Raw genomic sequence first — 17,626 nt, forward strand, 5'->3', positions numbered from 1 at the left:
ACTTAGTCAGAAAAAAGACTTAAAGTCCACAGAGTCCCGTATGTTCAAGGCGTCTGCATGCTTTCAATGACGGTAACTTGATCTCGAATATTGATGCTGTTAGAAAAATACAGCAGCATAAATTAAAGCACAATCTGCTCCCAAATCTCACATGATTCTGGCTTTAACAGCTCATGTGGAATTCCCTCAAATTTCCAGGGATAGACTAAGAAACCTTTTTAGGTCAGTTCTGTGTCTGGTGTGGTGCAATCTACAACTGATTTAATCTGAAGGCTTTTACATAAGGAATGAACAAGTTTAATATGTCTAATCCTATTTTAGTTTGATTAATCCAGTTACATTGACTATAATCCACAATTAGAAAAAGCTTTTCTGGTTACAGATACTGAAGAAGTTATTGATGGTAACGGCACTGGGGGTGATTTATTTTTTAAAAGTGCTCAGACAGCAATTTTCTTTTTTAAGTTCTGCATTTATGTTTAGTGAAATACATTTAATTGATTTTCAAACATGCATTTCCACATTATTTCAGGTATTCTTAAAGTAACACAACCTGCTAGTTGCTTTTAGGCTCAAACTTCTAGTGTACACATGTTTGCTGGGTCAAATCAAAGCTAGATAACAGTGGCTATGTTTACATGGATAAATATTTATCCAATTGAAATTACTTTTTTTTTTTTTAAACACTTTATTTATTTTCATTTTCAAGTGATCCTTCAAACCATCATATTCATGGAATATTACAAATAATACAGGCAAACATAGAAAAACAAACCCCTCAGAAACGAAATCAGAAGACCGACTAAATTAACCAGACAGACTTGTTACAAACGATAAGAAAAAGAAACAGAACAAAATAGGGAGAAAAAAAAAAAAAAAAAAAAAAAAAAAAAAGAAAAGAAAATAAAAATAAAAATAAAAAATAAAAAATAAAAAATAAAAAAAACACACACAAAAGAATCAACAGCCACAGGTGCACCTAACCGTACTCATTATGATAATAATCAATTGCAGGTGCAAACACTCAGAGTTCCAACTCTATACCAGGTAAGTTCTTCACATAAGTTATGAGAGGATCCCAGGTCCTATGAAATCCATTGATAGTGCCATTGAGGGTACATCTGATCTTTTCCAATTTCACATTCTGCATAATGTCCCGAATCCAGTAGTGGTATGTTGGAGGATCAACAGCCTTCCATTTCAACAAAATCAAGCGTCTAGCTAGCAAGGATGAAAAGGCAATTACCCTCTGCAGGTAAAGTGGAGGGACTGATCCAGTTGGATCGAAAAACCGTCCAAAAATTGCAATCATGGGAGAGGGTGAAATATTATAGGAATACGCATTAGATATGACTTCAAAATAGGAGGACCAGAATGGAACAAGTTTCGGACAGGACCAGAACATGTGAAAAGAGGTAGCTGGAGACTGTTTGCATCTGTCGCATAATGGGTCCATGTTAGGGAATATTCTTGCCAGTTTAGCTTTAGAGAAGTGTAACCTATGTAACACTTTGAACTGTATTAAAGAATGTCTTGAGCATATAGAAGAAGAATGGACACTTTTCAGAGCACCGTCCCATTCATCCTCAGACATCTGAACCCCCAAGTCATTTTCCCACTTTTCTCGAATATGTGATATAGAGGGGTTGCAAGCGTCCATAATACGGGAGTAAATAAATGAAATTCTCCTTTTTTCCAGCATGTTAACCCTTAGTAAGGAATCTAAACAGGAAGGTGGAGGAAGTGTTGGAAAGTTGCCAAACTTTTTACGGGTAAAATCCCTGATTTGCAGATATCGCAAAAAATGATTGCTGGTTAAACTAAATTTTCTAGATAGTTGCGCAAAGCTAGCAAAAGTATCATTAATATAAAGATCCTCAATACTATGGATGCCCTTGTCATGCCAGATTTTGAAGCCATTGTCCATCAGGGATGGTTGAAAGAGATGATTATGTATTACTGGCAAGTGAATAGAGGTTCTTTGAATACCCAAGTATCTTTTGAACTGATTTATAATACGTAGTGATTGAGTTACAATTATATTATCTTTAATATTATTCACCAATGGTGGTAAAGGTGCACAAAGTAGAGCAGGGAGTGAATGTGGGCTGCTTGTAAACTTTTCAATTTGGAGCCAGGCAGGAGTCTTGCCATGAAAATCTTTTAACCACAGAGAAATTGCATTAAAATTTGCTGCCCAATAATACGCAAGTAAATTTGGAAGGGAAAGGCCACCTTTATCTTTAGGTCTCTCCATAAATTCTTTTCTTATGCGAGCCGATTTGTTGTTCCATATAAAGGAAGAAATTGTTTGATTGAATTTCTTGAAGAAAGACTGTGGTATGAAAACTGGTAATCCCTGAAACAAATATAGAAATTTTGGTATAATGTTCATCTTTACAGAGTTTGCTCTCCCGATAAGAGAAAGCGGCAGAATGGACCATCTTTTGACATCTTGTTGGCATTGTTCCAGCAAAGGGGCAAAGTTGCTTTTAAATAGACTGTAATAGGATCTGGTGACTTTTATACCGAGATAGGTAAAAAGTTCGGTGGACATCTTAAATGGTAGATTGGGATATTCTTTGGCATTACAACTGATGGGGAAATATTCACTTTTATTCAAATTTAGCTTATACCCAGATATGTTACCAAATTCATGCAAGATTTCAAGGACCCTAGGGATAGTTGTAATAGGGTTGGTGACGTATAGTAAAAGATCATCTGCATAAAGCGAGACAGTATGAGTCAGGCCACCACGTAAAATACCCTGTATACTATTGTGACATCTAAGGGCTATGGCGAGTGGCTCTATAGCTATAACAAAGAGCAATGGACTCACTGGATCTCCCTGTTTCATCCCCCTATACAGAGGAAAATACTCGGATGAGATATTATTTGTATAGACTGAAGCAGTTGGATCGGTATAAATGAGTTTTATATGGTGAATAAATCTGGGACCAAAACCAAACCTGTCGAGTGTATGAAAAAGATAGTCCCACTCGACGCGGTCAAACGCCTTTTCGGCGTCCAGCGATATTACTGCTTCTGGGGATGGAGTACTTGGTTCAGTGTAAATTATATTAAATAATCGTCTCAGGTTAAAGTAGGAGTGTCTGTCTTGGATAAACCCAGTCTGATCTTCAGAAATTATATGAGGGAGAACTGTTTCCAGCCGGAGAGCAATGGCCTTCGAGAACACCTTACCATCACAGTTTGTCAAGCTAATTGGCCTGTAGGATGAGCAATCTCGAGGGTCCTTACTTTTTTTAAGTAATAATGTTATTGAAGCCTGACGAAGTGTAGGTGGAAGAGTGTCATTCTCCAATGCTTCAGTGTAGACTGAGAGGAGAAGAGGAGCAAGTTTATCTTTAAATTTTTTATAAAAATCGGTTGGAAACCCGTCCGGGCCTGGGGCTTTACCGCTTTGAAGAGACATTATAGAATTTTTAATTTCCTCCAGCGTCAGACTTTGCTCCAATCGATCTTTAGAGGCAGACTCAATTACAGGAACGTCCAGTTTGGAATAAAAGGCATTTAATTGTTTTTTATCAGCTGCTGAATCTGAAGAGTATAGATTAGAATAGAACTCCTTAAAGCAGTTATTGATAGTTTGGTGGTCCTCTGTAGAGGAGCCATCAGGTAGCACAATCTGCGAGATATTACGAGACGCTGCTTTTTGGCGAATTTGACTTGCTAATAATTTGGAAGGTTTGTCCCCTTCTTCATAGAATTTACTACGGGATTTATAAATGAGCCTCTCTGCCTGAGTGGTGGTTAAGAGATCGACTTCAGTTTGTAAACCTATTCTCCTTCCAATCAGCTCAGGGGTTGGAGAGCAGGATATTTGATTGTCCAGGGCTTTAATTTTGGAACTCAGCTCCTCAATACTCCTGCATTTCATCTTTCTAAGATAAGCAGAGCGTGAGATAATTTGTCCTCTGAGGTAGGCTTTAAGCGACTCCCAGAGAGTTGAGGCTGAGATGCCCTCAGTCCTATTTATGTGCAAAAAGAAATCTATCTGTTCTGTAATAAAATTCACAAACTCTGAATCAGCTAACAGAAGTGTGTCCAGTTGCCATATTCGTTTTGTCCTCTGAGTCGGGAGAGCCAGCTCAACACTCACCGGTGCATGATCTGAGATAATAATAGGGTTGTACTTACAATTTCTAATAATACTTAATAGATACGGGTCAACCAAAAAGAAATCTATTCTAGAAAATGATTTGTGTACAGTAGAATAATATGAATATTCTTTTTTTGTGGGGTATTTAAATCTCCATGGGTCGATAAGCTTATGCATCTCGATGAATGATTGGATTGTTTGCACAGATTTAGACGGTCTTGGTGTGGTTTGAGATGAGCGATCCCGAACAGAATCCATCACTAGGTTGTAGTCCCCAGACAGAATCAAGTGGTGACTGTCCAGATTAGGAATAGAGCTTAGCATTTTTTTAAAAAAATTATCGTCATCAAAATTTGGACCGTATATATTAACCAGTACTAAATTAAGTTGAAACAGTTTTCCCACAACCATCACAAATCTGCCATTTGGGTCCAGGATAGTATCTGACACAAGGAGAGGAATCTTTTTGTGAATGAGTATAGCTACTCCTCTGCTCTTACAGTTAAACTGTGAATGAAACGTTTGCCCAATCCAGTTGTTGTTGATCTTAGAATGATCTCGATTTTGAAGGTGGGTTTCCTGTAGAAAAGCAATACTGACCCCAAGATATTGTAAGTGAGAGAGAACCCTCTTTCTCTTAGTTGCCTGGTTAAGACCCTTCACATTCCAGCTTATAATTTTCAGATGCTCTTGATTTGGGACAAATTGTGAATTACTCAGTTTCATCAGAACCATTCAAATAAAAAATACCAGTGTCTGCTCCATTTAGAGGGAGCATGAGAACAGGTGCTTAGGCTGTGTGGAAAAAAAAAAACAAAAACAAACAGAAAAAAACAGAGAGAAAAACACATTAAATGATTCAAAGCTACAACATACAACATACAAAGAAGCCATAAAAAGGCTACCCCCCCCGGTGAACTTCGAACTACTGCAAACTTGCATTTGCATGCTACCCGCTATGATTAATTCTTTTTATAACCATTGATGAACCTCTAAAGTAGTGTTGACTGACATGTGACCTAGTTACCCACTACTGAAACTGCAGTATTCACACATAATTCAATAAAATGAAATTATACAACAAAAAAAAAAACAAAAAAAAAATATATATATATATATAAATAAATAAATAAATAAATAAAAGAAAAATAAGGGAAAAAAAAAAAAAAAAAAAAAAAAAAAAAAAAAAGGCGCAGTATTGTGTATTTCGCAACCACACTTTCAATATTGCATGGATATAACTAGTAAAAAAAAAAAAAAAAAAAAAAAAAAACACAAACAAACGTGAAGACACTAAGAGTATGGAGAATGCTGACCTTGGAATACTATTCTTGACTCTTTTAAGTGGTTGTTATTTACCGTAACGGTAATGTTACCTCAGTCAGTGTTCTCAGTGTGGTGTGAAGTAGAACGCGAGTCATCCTCAGAAATATTGTTGTTGTTGATGAAGGACAGGGCCTCGATGGGATCTGTGAACTTCATGCGTCTCCCGTTGTGAGTGAACTGCAGAGTGGCTGGATAGTAAAGGCCGAACTGGATCTTTGCAGCGTGGAGCTTCTTTTTGGATTCAGCGAATGCTGAGCGCCGTTTGCTGACATCTGGGCTGTAATCAGGAAAGATGTGAAATCTTGATCCGTTGTAGGAAAGCGGGCCCTTTTGCCTGGCAAGGCGCATGATCAACTCCTTAGTCTGGAAGTGGTGGAGTTTGACGATGAGTGGTCGCGCTCTGCCGTCGCCACTTGCTGGTTTCGGAGCCAGACTCCGGTGTGCTCTGTCCACTGATGGCGGCTTCTCAAAACAGTCCTCTCCAAACACGTCTGCGAGTAATTTGGCGATGAATTCTGTTGGCCGCGGGCCCTCTGCGTTTTCTGGTATACCCACGATGCGTATATTCTGCCGTCTTGTGTAGTTTTCCAAGTACGCCACCTTCTCCCGTAAAGCATTATTTTCTTTAGCCAGAAGTGTGTGGGAAGTCTCCACGCTACTCAGCCTCTTGTCGAACTCGTTCATTCCATCCTCCAGATCAGTAATTCGCTGGCCGTACACACTCAGAATCGAGTGGAGAGAGGCTATGGACACTCGGTTCTCCTCCCGAAACGAGTCGATAGACGCTTGAACAGCAGTAACCGCGTTTGCCAGAGCCTCCATGCTGTTAGCATGAACACCGGATCCCGTGCTAATGCTAGCTGGAGAGGTAGAGTCGCTCCGTAATGTGGGTTTGCTACCTTGATGTTTGGTTGGCTTGGGAGACATTAATTCACTCACAATGTAGTCAAGTCACTTTTAGATATTTTCAACGGTGTTTAAAGAGTTACGAGGTCCAATAATGTAAAAATTTAACAAAGTTCTGCGGGAGCCGTGGGAGACACGTCTACTCACTACTCATGCTCCTCCGACTCTCTAGAATAGAACACATTTTATGTACAGGACAATTCAAAGTACTTTACATAAAAATCATTAAAGATATTAAGAAATAATAAAAGACAGCAACACATAGCAAGAATCACAATAAAATAATAAATTACATTAAAATGATTAAAAGCAAGATAAAAAAAAAAGTTAACATGCAGATTTCATGTATAGACATGAGAAAAGAAATGTTTTAACCTGGATTTAAAAATGTCTACATTTGGTGAAAGTTTAATCTCCAGTTTGTTCCACTTGTTTGAAGCATAACAGCTAAATGCTGCTTCTCCATGTTTAGTCTGGACTCTGGTCTGGACTCTGATCTGGACTCTGGTCTGGACTCTGGTCTGAACTCTGATCTGGACTCTGGTCTGAACTCTGGTCTGGACTCTGGTCTGAACTCTGATCTGGACTCTGGTCTGGACTCTGATCTGGACTCTGGTCTGGACTCTGGTCTGGACTCTGATCTGGACTCTGGTCTGGACTCTGGTCTGGACTCTGATCTGGACTCTGGTCTGAACTCTGGTCTGGACTCTGGTCTGAACTCTGATCTGGACTCTGGTCTGAACGCTGGTCTGAACTCTGATTTGGACTCTGGTCTGGACTCTGGTCTGGACTCTGATTTGGACTCTGATTTGGACTCTGGTCTGAACTCTGGTCTCGACTCTGATCGGGACTCTGGACTGGACTCTGGTCTGGACTCTGATCTGGACTCTGGTCTGGACTCTGGTCTAAACTCTGATCTGGACTCTGGTCTGGACTCTGGTCTGGACTCTGGTCTGGACTCTGATCTGGACTCTGGTCTGAACTCTGATCTGGACTCTGGTCTGGACTCTGGTCTGAACTCTGATTTGGACTCTGGCCGGAACTCTGGTCTGGACTCTGGTCTAAACTCTGATCTGGACTCTGGTCTGGACTCTGATTTGGACTCTGGTCTGGACTCTGGATTGAACTCTGATCTGGACTCTGATCTGGACTCTGGTCTGAACTCTGGTCTGGACACTGGTCTGAACTCTGATCTGGACTCTGGTCTGAACTCTGATCTGGACTCTGGTCTGAACTCTGGTCTGGACTCTGGTCTGAACTCTGGTCTGGACTCTGGTCTGGACTCTGATCTGGACTCTGATCTGGACTCTGGTTTGAACTCTGGTCTGGACTCTGGTCTGAACTCTGGCCTGGACTCTGGTCTGGACTCTGGTCTGAACTCTGATCTGGACTCTGGTCTGAACTCTGGTCTGGACTCTGGTCTGGACTCTGGTCTGAACTCTGGTCTGGACTCTGATCTGGACTCTGATCTGGACTCTGGTTTGGACTCTGGTCTGAACTCTGGTCTGAACTCTGGTCTGGACTCTGATCTGGACTCTGATCTGGACTCTGGTTTGAACTCTGGTCTGGACTCTGATCTGAACTCTGGCCTGGACTCTGATCTGGACTCTGATCTGAACTCTGATCTGAACTCTGATCTGGACTCTGATCGGGACTCTGGTTTGAACTCTGGTCTGAACTCTGGTCTGGACTCTGATCTGGACTCTGGTTTGAACTCTGGTCTGGACTCTGGTCTGGACTCTGATCTGAACTCTAATCTGGACTCTGGTCTGGACTCTGATCTGGACTCTGATCTGGACTCTGGTTTGAACTCTGGTCTGGACTCTGGTCTGAACTCTGCTCTGGACTCTGGTCTGGACTCTGGTCTGAACTCTGGTCTGAACTCTGGTCTGGACTCTGGTCTGAACTCTGATCTGGACTCTGGTCTGAACTCCGGTCTGGACTCTGGTCTGAACTCTGGTCTGGACTCTGGTCTGAACTCTGATCTGAACTCTGGTCTGGACTCTGATCTGGACTCTGGTCTGAACTCTGGTCTGGACTCTGGCCTGAACTCTGATCTGGACTCTGGTCTGGACTCTGGTCTGGACTCTGATCTGGACTCTGGTCTGGACTCTGATCTGGACTCTGGTCTGGACTCTGGTCTGGACTCTGGTCTAAACTCTGATCTGGACTCTGGTCTGGACTCTGATCTGGACTCTGGTCTGAACTCTGGTCTGAACTCTGATCTGGACTCTGGTCTGGACTTTGATCTGGACTCTGGTCTGAACTCTGATCTGGACTCTGGTCTGAACTCTGATCTGGACTCTGGTCTGGACTCTGATCTGGACTCTGATCTGGACTCTGGTCTGGACTCTGGTCTGGACTCTGGTCTGAACTCTGGTCTGGACTCTGATCTGGACTCTGGTCTGGACTCTGGTCTGGATTCTGATCTGGACTCTGGTCTGATCTCTGTTCTGGACTCTGATCTGAACTCTGATCTGGACTCTGGTCTGGACTCTGATCTAGACTCTGATCTGGACTCTGGTCTGAACTCTGGTCTGGACTCTGGTCTGGACTCTGGTCTGAACTCTCGTCTGGACTCTGGTCTGAACTCTGGTCTGGACTCTGGTCTGGACTCTGGTCTGGATTCTGATCTGGACTCTGGTCTGATCTCTGTTCTGGACTCTGATCTGAACTCTGATCTGGACTCTGGTCTGGACTCTGATCTGGACTCTGGTCTGGACTCTGATCTGAACTCTGATCTGAACTCTGGTCTGGACTCTGGTCTGGACTCTGGTCTGGACTCTGGTCTGAACTCTGGTCTGGACTGTGGTCTGGACTCTGGTCTGAACTCTGGTCTGAACTCTGGTCTGGACTAGTTGACCAGAGTCTTTGGATCGAAGAGCTCTGCTAGGTTTATATTCTCTGAACATATAACAGATGTATTCTGGGCCTAAACCATTCTGGGATGTAAACGATCAGAAGGGTTTAAAATCTATTCTGTGACTGGAAACCAGTGTAAACTAGAAACCAGTATAAACTAGAAACCAGTGTAAACTGAAAACCAGTATAAACTGGAAACCAGTGTAAACTAGAAACCAGTGTAAACTGAAAACCAGTATAAACTGGAAACCAGTGTAAACTAGAAACCAGTGTAAACTGAAAACCAGTATAAACTGGAAACCAGTGTAAACTAGAAACGAGTATAAACTAGAAACCAGTGTAAACTGAAAACCAGTATAAACTGGAAACCAGTGTAAACTAGAAACCAGTGTAAACTGAAAACCAGTATAAACTGGAAACCAGTGTAAACTAGAAACCAGTATAAACTAAAAACCAGTGTAAAGATTTCCAAACTGGTGTGATGTGTTCAGATCTCTTAGTCCTGGTTAAAACTCTAGCAGCAGCATCTGGATGAGCTGCAGATGTTTAATGCTCTTTTTAGGAAGTCCTATTAAAAGACCATTACAGTAATCCAGTCTACTGGAGATGAATACATGGTTGAGTTTCTCTTGGTCTTTCTGGGAGACTAAACTTTTAATCCTGAAAAGAAAAAAAAAGCACATCAGCATCCAGCTGATAGATCAGTATCTTAACCAGCTGCTGGTTCTGTGTTCTACCAAACACGTTTACTTTCAGTGTGTAAAATATCCACTACTTTATCATGTCCAGTGTAACATGTGAGGTCCTGTTAACCAGCTGCAGTGATTTGTTCTAAAGCTGCTGCACCTGTAGTTCAATTCTTTATGTAGTTAATTATTAATTGTTTCAGTGAATGAATTAAACCCCTGGTCTAGAGTTTGTTGGGTTTTTCAGGTTGTTCATGATGAGTCAGATTTATCTCCTTTAGACTCCTGGCTCCCAAGAACTGTAAACTGTCTCTTGAATGGATTCATGCTATGTTGATGTGTGTCTTTAGTATGTTGTTATGTTGATTTTTACCTAGCGCACTATCTCAGAAGCAGCATTGCACATTTTCTTTTACTTAAGGTTGTTATCTTATGGGCTGTTGTATTTGATTTGTCGTTGGATGTTCATGTTTTCTCCTGATACAGTTTTTAAAAAATGTATCTTAAGTTTTTATTATACACGGCTTCTTCTGATTATTTTGAATTTTGCACCTGGCAAATACTCTTATTTAGAAAAAACAAACAAAAAACTAAAACTAACACTAAAACTAATAAAAAAAATAAAATAAAAATTGCTCTAAAAAGTAATTAAAACTAACTGATTTTCAAAAGAAAAAGTCAAAAAGAAATAAAAAATAAAACTAATAAAAAATCCAAAACTATTATAACCTTGCTACAGGCACGTGGCGGCCACACACACTACTGAGCCTCATTTTGACTTGTTTCAAGGACATCACATCAAAGCTGGATCAGCCTGTAGTGTGTTTTTCCACTTTAATTTGGAGTGTGTCTCCAAATCCAGACCGCAGTGGGTTAATAAATCTGATTTCCATTGATAAATTTTGTGTGATTTTGTTGTCAGCACATTCAACTATGTAAAGGAGAAAGTGTTTAATCAGATTTCATTCATTCAGATCTAGGATGTGTTATTTCAGTGTGTTCCCTTTATTTTTTTTAGCAGTGTATATTTGAAGGCTGACGACTGCAGAGTCATCTGAGAACTTTTGTAGGTGGCAGTTTGCTGCATTGTGTGTGAAGTGCAGTGTAGATGGTGAAGAGGAAGGGAGCCAGAACTGTTTCCTGTGGGGCCTCTGTGCTGCAGACAACCCTGTCTGTCGCAGATAATTTGATCAATGTATTTATTTAATATTATTTATTTATTTTGAATTGTGGAATCTATTATCTTGCTGGACCTGACCGTATGAAACAGAAAACAAAGGCGACAGTGAAACAGTAAAATTTTAGAAATATTGCTTTTGAGAAAAACTGTAATGGAAAAGCAGCTAATGTCTCATTTTCTCTTCATACATATGTCTTACACAAAATAAGTCTGGTTAATGGGCATATTTGTCCACATTTTTACTCCTTAGGTACTTTAAAATCAACTAACAGCCAGTCTGCAGTTTGATTAGCACTTCATGCTAAAATCAGCTAATAGGCTTGTATAACATCAGTGGTTGAACTTGCACAGGGACCACATCTTTTCTAGAAAATAAGCAGCCAAATTTCAATATTTTTAAAAGATGTGTAAACTACTTTTAAATCAACTTCCAACTGATGTAGTGTTACTGGTGATCCATACATGTCTGGAAAGATATTTCTTTCAATCCCCTGAGATGGCAACTGGTGTGTCCAGTCAAATTTCAGAGGTGGCCAGTGTCACCCTGGCCACAATGGACATCAACCCCACCCTGGGCAGTGCCACGTGGGCCACCCCTCTACATCCTCCTCTGCTATAAATTTACACATTTTTTATGTTCTTTGAAATTATTCAGCCTCAGAAAGGTGGCACTGTATCCTACAGCATCAAAACAATTAGACTTAAATATTTCTGATTGGACAGTGGACATCACCCCACACATCAGGCCAGAGAAAAAGCGCCGTCCTATCAGATAATTGATATATTAAATTAGTTTAAATAGTACAAATAAAAGCAATAAAAGCAACATTAAAAAAGCAGCACAAGCAGTGACCACCACATACACAGGCGTGCATTCTGTTGCACTCATCCCTTAGAAAACATGTTGCACATTATACATGCTTTTTAGTGTTTAGTGTGGGCTGTTATCTGTAATTGTCCTGACAAGAGATTAAATGTTAATATTTTATATTTGTAACATGTTAATATTTGTAAGTAGAATATTGGAATGCATCTACAGTAGCAGATTGTTCACAATATGATGAAGCGGGAGAGGCAAAGGAAAGGTCAGATGAGAAGATGGAGACTCAGCAAAGACTGAAAGATGACCGTTCTTACTTTTGGACTTGGATCCACTCTTTTAAAGGACTCTGCCCTGATTAACACACCTTCATTAATATAGGAATTAATTAATATATGATAGCTGATATAAACATTATATAGTGCAATTTAAATGAAATAGATTATGTATATTTAGTAAACTAGTGTTAAGTGGTTTTATTGGAAGTTATCACCAGTGGATATGATATGGAGATTTTCTTCAATTTGGAACAAGTGCGTTTTGCATAAAAGGAAATTTCTGTATTACTCTGATTGGATAGAGAAAGGTGTCAATGGCTATTTGTTTTACAAGTGTTTATTCACTTTTTGTACATTAGATGATCACTTTACTAGTAATAATCAGTTAATATATCATAAAAAAATCTGAAAATACATATGTGTTCCAGCCTGGCTCCCCATCAGAACTTTTCCAGACCCTACATAGATGAAGTATAAATCCTTTCTACAGCTACATCCGTTCGTCAGCTACTGTGTTAGAGAAGGTCCTGCCAAAAACAATACTTTGGGGTAAATATGTAATGGTGTGAACCCTGAACCGCTAGTTTCCTCCTTTTCAGCTGGACAATAAAAGCAACAAGAAAGTTAAACCAATCAACTGATCAACAGCCGTTGCTACACGACCAGAGAGCCACTAGATCAACACGTTGATCAAACACAGCTGGGCAAGTTTCAAAAAGAATGCAGGACAAGGGCGTCTGACTCCAGCTGCTCCTTGAATCATGTCAGGACTGTCGATCATCAGCTGATCAACTTTCCTGCCATCTCTCTTGTTTGTGTGTCATTCAGCTTGTGCTGAGGAAGAGGAAACCTTTCCAACCAGGTGGTTGACAGGTGATAGAAACGATTTATGAGCAGGAGTGGATGTAGAAAAGTTCTGATGACGGGGCCAGGCAGGGGCACTGCCCAGGAACAGGGATGGTGATGAGATTTTTTTTTATCTTTAGTAAACAATTAAATATATAAATAAATATTTTAGTAAATAATTAAATATATAAATAAATATTTTAGTAAATAATTAAATATATAAATAAATATTTTAGTAAATAATTTGCTGATTATTATTAAGTGGGCATCAGATGTTAAAACTGGAAAAACAAACGGGCAATGACATTTTTCAGTGTTGATGTAGAACAACATATAGAAGTGTATTACTGCATGCTACAGTCATGGTGTAGCTCAAAGGTCACTAAGAAGTGGACCGCGGTCCAGATCAGGACCCAGAATCTGTCCCATATGGACCCAGCGTTAAAATATGAAATCTGACTGATTGCTTTTATTTTAACTGGTACAACTTTTGCAATCGAGGCTCCTGGTTTAGTGAGAAAGGCAGCAGTGTTGCTCAATCTGCCTGTTTCAGCGACTTTGGGCTTGTTTTTTTGTGGGTTTTGGGGCTTGAGTTCCTGAGTGCAATAGCTTATTTTGACTTGTCCTCTTATAAAGCTCCCCTGATTCTCTCACAGCTGTCCACAATAAAGAAAATAACTCCTTGGATGGGGAACGTGAAGTTCTGTTTTCATGAAGTAGTGTCAACAGCTGTTTCCTTGGTTACCGCGGCCATGCGAACTGGCACACACAAACCCACATGCACGTTCAGCTTCACGTGACAAAGCAACAGTGACAATGCCCTCCAATAAAGAGATGTGTAAAATATATATAATGAAGAGTTGAAGAGAGAATGTATTGGCGGGCTCATCATGTAGCCCCTAAAAAACCTTCTTATCCGTTTGGCACAAATCAGTTTCACTGTGGTAACAACATGAGGTGGAGACAGTTTTTGTTTTAGGTCTTACCCCAGGTCTTTTTCAGACAAGACAGATATGTCTTATTTTGAAGAAAGTTTTAAAGTTCAATTTATTCAACGTTTTCATTGTACATACAGACTGTGTGTGTGTGTGTGTATATATATATATATATATATATAGTTATTATGATATTTCGGACCTTGGCTCCAAAAGTTTTTCTCTAACTGGACCTCTTTAAATGTTAGTTGAATACCCCTGGTGTAGATCTATAATTCTGTAAATGAGGAATAGTTGAACTTAATTGTCGTCACGTATCCTTTGTCAGACTTGATATAAATCAAACTGAATGTATTGATAAGTGATGGATGTTCCATGTGACGTCAGCTTGCATCCGTAGCTGGCTTGACTGTACTGGGATGCCCCAGAACAACTACTGATTATTTGACTGTTCCAGATGGGGGCCCCCATTTTCACTATATTTTTGAGTCTAGATTTAGACTGAACTGTTAATGTGCCAAACCATGTAACCATAATGTATCTGATGATGCTACCAAGAACAGCATTATAGGAAATGAGCATGATCTAGGGTCAGACCCCAGACAGCCCGAGTCTGTGTAAGAAATGAAGCCTTTGAGCTGGTCTGCAGCACATAATAAACACGGGCACTCTAGGACACGGTATAGTATTATATTCACTTTGTCAATGACAACTTAGAAAACTTTGTTTTTGGATATTAAAAGCATTACATTTGTAATGAAGTATTACTATTACTATATTATTTTTATGTTTCTGTACCATAACAACAAATCTGGCTCTGCCGAAGGACAGGTCAGAGGATAAAATTGTTATTTTAAAAATAATCTTTAACACATTTTAAAATTATGTACATTTTTGCTCGGATAAAAAATGTTTCTGTAGGATGGAGTTTTGCTCGGAGCGGTGGGGGCGTTTGACTGGAACGGTGCAGTGCTGAAACAAACTAAACTTGGGAAAGTTGTTCCACCAAAATCTTCCTACCAAGACGAGTTTCCAGACGTGCTGAGGAACCATGCAGCTTATCTGGGTAATGAATTAAATATTAATTTCATAAAGGCTGTCTTTTATTGCTTTTTGGTTTTGCATTTTTTCAAACGATATAAGATGCAACCCCATTTCCAAAAAAATGAAATAAAAACAGAAAATGATTTTCCAAATCTCGTCAAGCCATATTTCATTACCAATAGAACATAAACAACATATCAGATGGTGAAAATGAAACAGCGTGACTGCGTGGCTCAGTGGGTAGAGCGGCTCAGAGGTTGCTGGTTCAATCCTCCGCCTGTCGAGCTCATGTCGAGGTGTCCCTGAGCAAGACACCAAACTCCAAATTGCTCCTGATGGGTCGTGGTTTAGAATAGTCCGTTGTCAGTGTGTGGATGTGATGTATGATGTAAAGCACTTTGGGTATCATTCCAGGTACAGAAAAGGGCTTTATAAATACAGACCATTTTACTATTCCATGAAAAATATTAGCTCATTTTGAATTTAATGGCAGCAAAAATCTATAAAAATTGTGCTTTGGTCCAGAGAAGAGGGTTGTGTTTTCTGGATCCGGTTCACATAAGTTTTATTCTTTGCACGATAGAACTTCAACCTGCATTAGTGGATTTAATGGTTACTGAGCCTATGCAGTGATTTCCAGTAGAGAATCACGTCTGTTTTTTAATGCAGTGCTGTCTGAGGGCCCCAGTATCACCAGCATCCAGCACACAGCACACTGTCCCAAGCACACAGAGATTCCTCCTGATTCTCAGAATTTTTTTATATTATATACTGTAGATGGTGGAATCTTTCAAATCTTCCCATTTTAAATTTTTTAATTGTTCCACACTTTTTAGACTCAGTTGGATGATTGGTGACTGACTACCTTTGAGACTGACCTGTTGCCAATTAACCTAAGTAGTTGTGAAATGGCCATGCAGTTGTTTTTATTAAACAGTTACTTTACCAGCCTTTTATTGCCCCTGTTCCAAATTTTTAAGTTTTTAAGATGTGTCGCTTGTCATGGTTTCTGGGTGTTGGTGTGTGTTATGTTCATGTTCTTGGTTTTCTGGTTATATTTAGTTAGTTTTTCCCTGATGTTCTGTAGTTTTCTGTTCCTGCCTCGTTAGTTCACCTGGTCTGATTAGTCATCCACTTCACCTGTGTCTTGTTATTCCCTCTGTGTATAAGTACTCCTGGTTTTCTGTTATTCCTTGTCAGATCCTTACATGTGGTTCATTCCCCTGTCGTGTGTGGTTCCCTGTCCTGTGTTTTGAGAAATAAACCTTGTCACCAGTAGGGATGGTGAAAGCGAGGCCTCATGAATCATCGAGCCAACTTTGAACCAAATGCTTGAAAATGGCTTAGTGTTCTGAATCATTTGACCAAACCAAAGAGCTCCATCTGCTGGCTGTGGGAGTCTGATATATCAGAAGGACAGCGTTGACATCTCACATCTGTCATTCCTATCTGAACTTTGAATATGTTAAATGAATGTGTTCAATAAACGATACGTAATCTACCATCCAAGTGAATATTTATTAAGTTTATTTAAGTTTCAAGATGGCGCCGCGGATGGCTGCCTCGATTTGTTGGTGCGCTCTGTTTTGTCTTGTTTTGTTTGTAAACACCGTTTTTTGTTTCGGTTCGCGGCTCTCTTTCACTAGAGAAGACCTCCTGAACATTCAGGAAAGAACTCCACGGGGTTTGTTTCCCGAGTTTCTGGCTCCTACAGCAGTTTTAGTGGACTTTTTAGTCAAAGGTGCCCTCACCTTAACTTCACGCCGACGCAGGGGGAAACGAGCCGGCGCGCTCGTGCGCCTTCGCCAGCGAGGAAGACGCACGCCGCTACCTGGAATATTTCTTTCTAATGTGCGCTCACTGGGCAATAAAATGGACGAGCTTCATCTTCTGCTGAGGAGAAACAAGGACTTTCGTTCATCCTCTGTTTTGTGCTTCACCGAGTCATGGCTGTGTGGGAACATCCCGGACTCCGCGCTACAGCTGGATGGATTCCAGCTTCACCGAGCGGACCGTGATACGCGGCTCTCTGGCAAAACAAAGGGTGGAGGTATTTGTTTCTACACCAATGCTGGCTGGTGCAACGACGTGACAGTGATACAACGGCACTGTTCTCCCCTCCTGGAAACTTTTATTATCAACTGCAAACCATTCTACTCCCCACGTGAGTTCGCTTCCTTCATTCTGGTCGGTGTTTACATCCCGCCGGAGTGCAACGTGCAGGACGCACAGCGCGCACTCGCCGACCAGATACTGGAAGTGGAGCGGACCAACCCGGTCTCTTTGGTTATTGTCCTCGGGGACTTTAACAAAGGCAAACTCAGTCACGAATTGCCTAAATACAAACAGTTTATTAAATGTGCTACCAGGGAGGGGAACATTCTCGATCACTGTTACACTACCGTCAGTAACGCATATCACGCCGTCAGCCGCGCTGCACTGGGACACTCCGACCACTACATGGTCCACCTGATTCCTGCCTACAGACAGAAACTAAAACTTTCTAAACCTGTGGTGAAGACATCAAAGAAGTGGTCTAGTGAAGCTGCAGAAGACTTAAAGGCGTGTCTGGACTGCACTGACTGGGATGTCTTCAGGGCTGCTTCCACCAGTCTGGATG

At 40.5% G+C, this 17,626-nt stretch overlaps 1 protein-coding gene across 1 annotated transcript in view; it reads left to right on the forward strand.

Moving 5' to 3' along the window:
- The window catches only part of itga11b (integrin, alpha 11b), a 186,933-nt gene that overhangs the window by 47,750 nt on the left and 121,557 nt on the right, over nucleotides 1-17,626 (forward strand). The window contains 1 exon segment of the mRNA XM_041996966.1: nucleotides 14,884-15,028. Coding sequence (XP_041852900.1) covers nucleotides 14,884-15,028 — 145 coding nt within the window.

The sequence above is a fragment of the Melanotaenia boesemani genome, chromosome 10 (genome assembly GCF_017639745.1).
Source record: "Melanotaenia boesemani isolate fMelBoe1 chromosome 10, fMelBoe1.pri, whole genome shotgun sequence".
NCBI classification, from domain to species: domain Eukaryota; kingdom Metazoa; phylum Chordata; class Actinopteri; order Atheriniformes; family Melanotaeniidae; genus Melanotaenia; species Melanotaenia boesemani.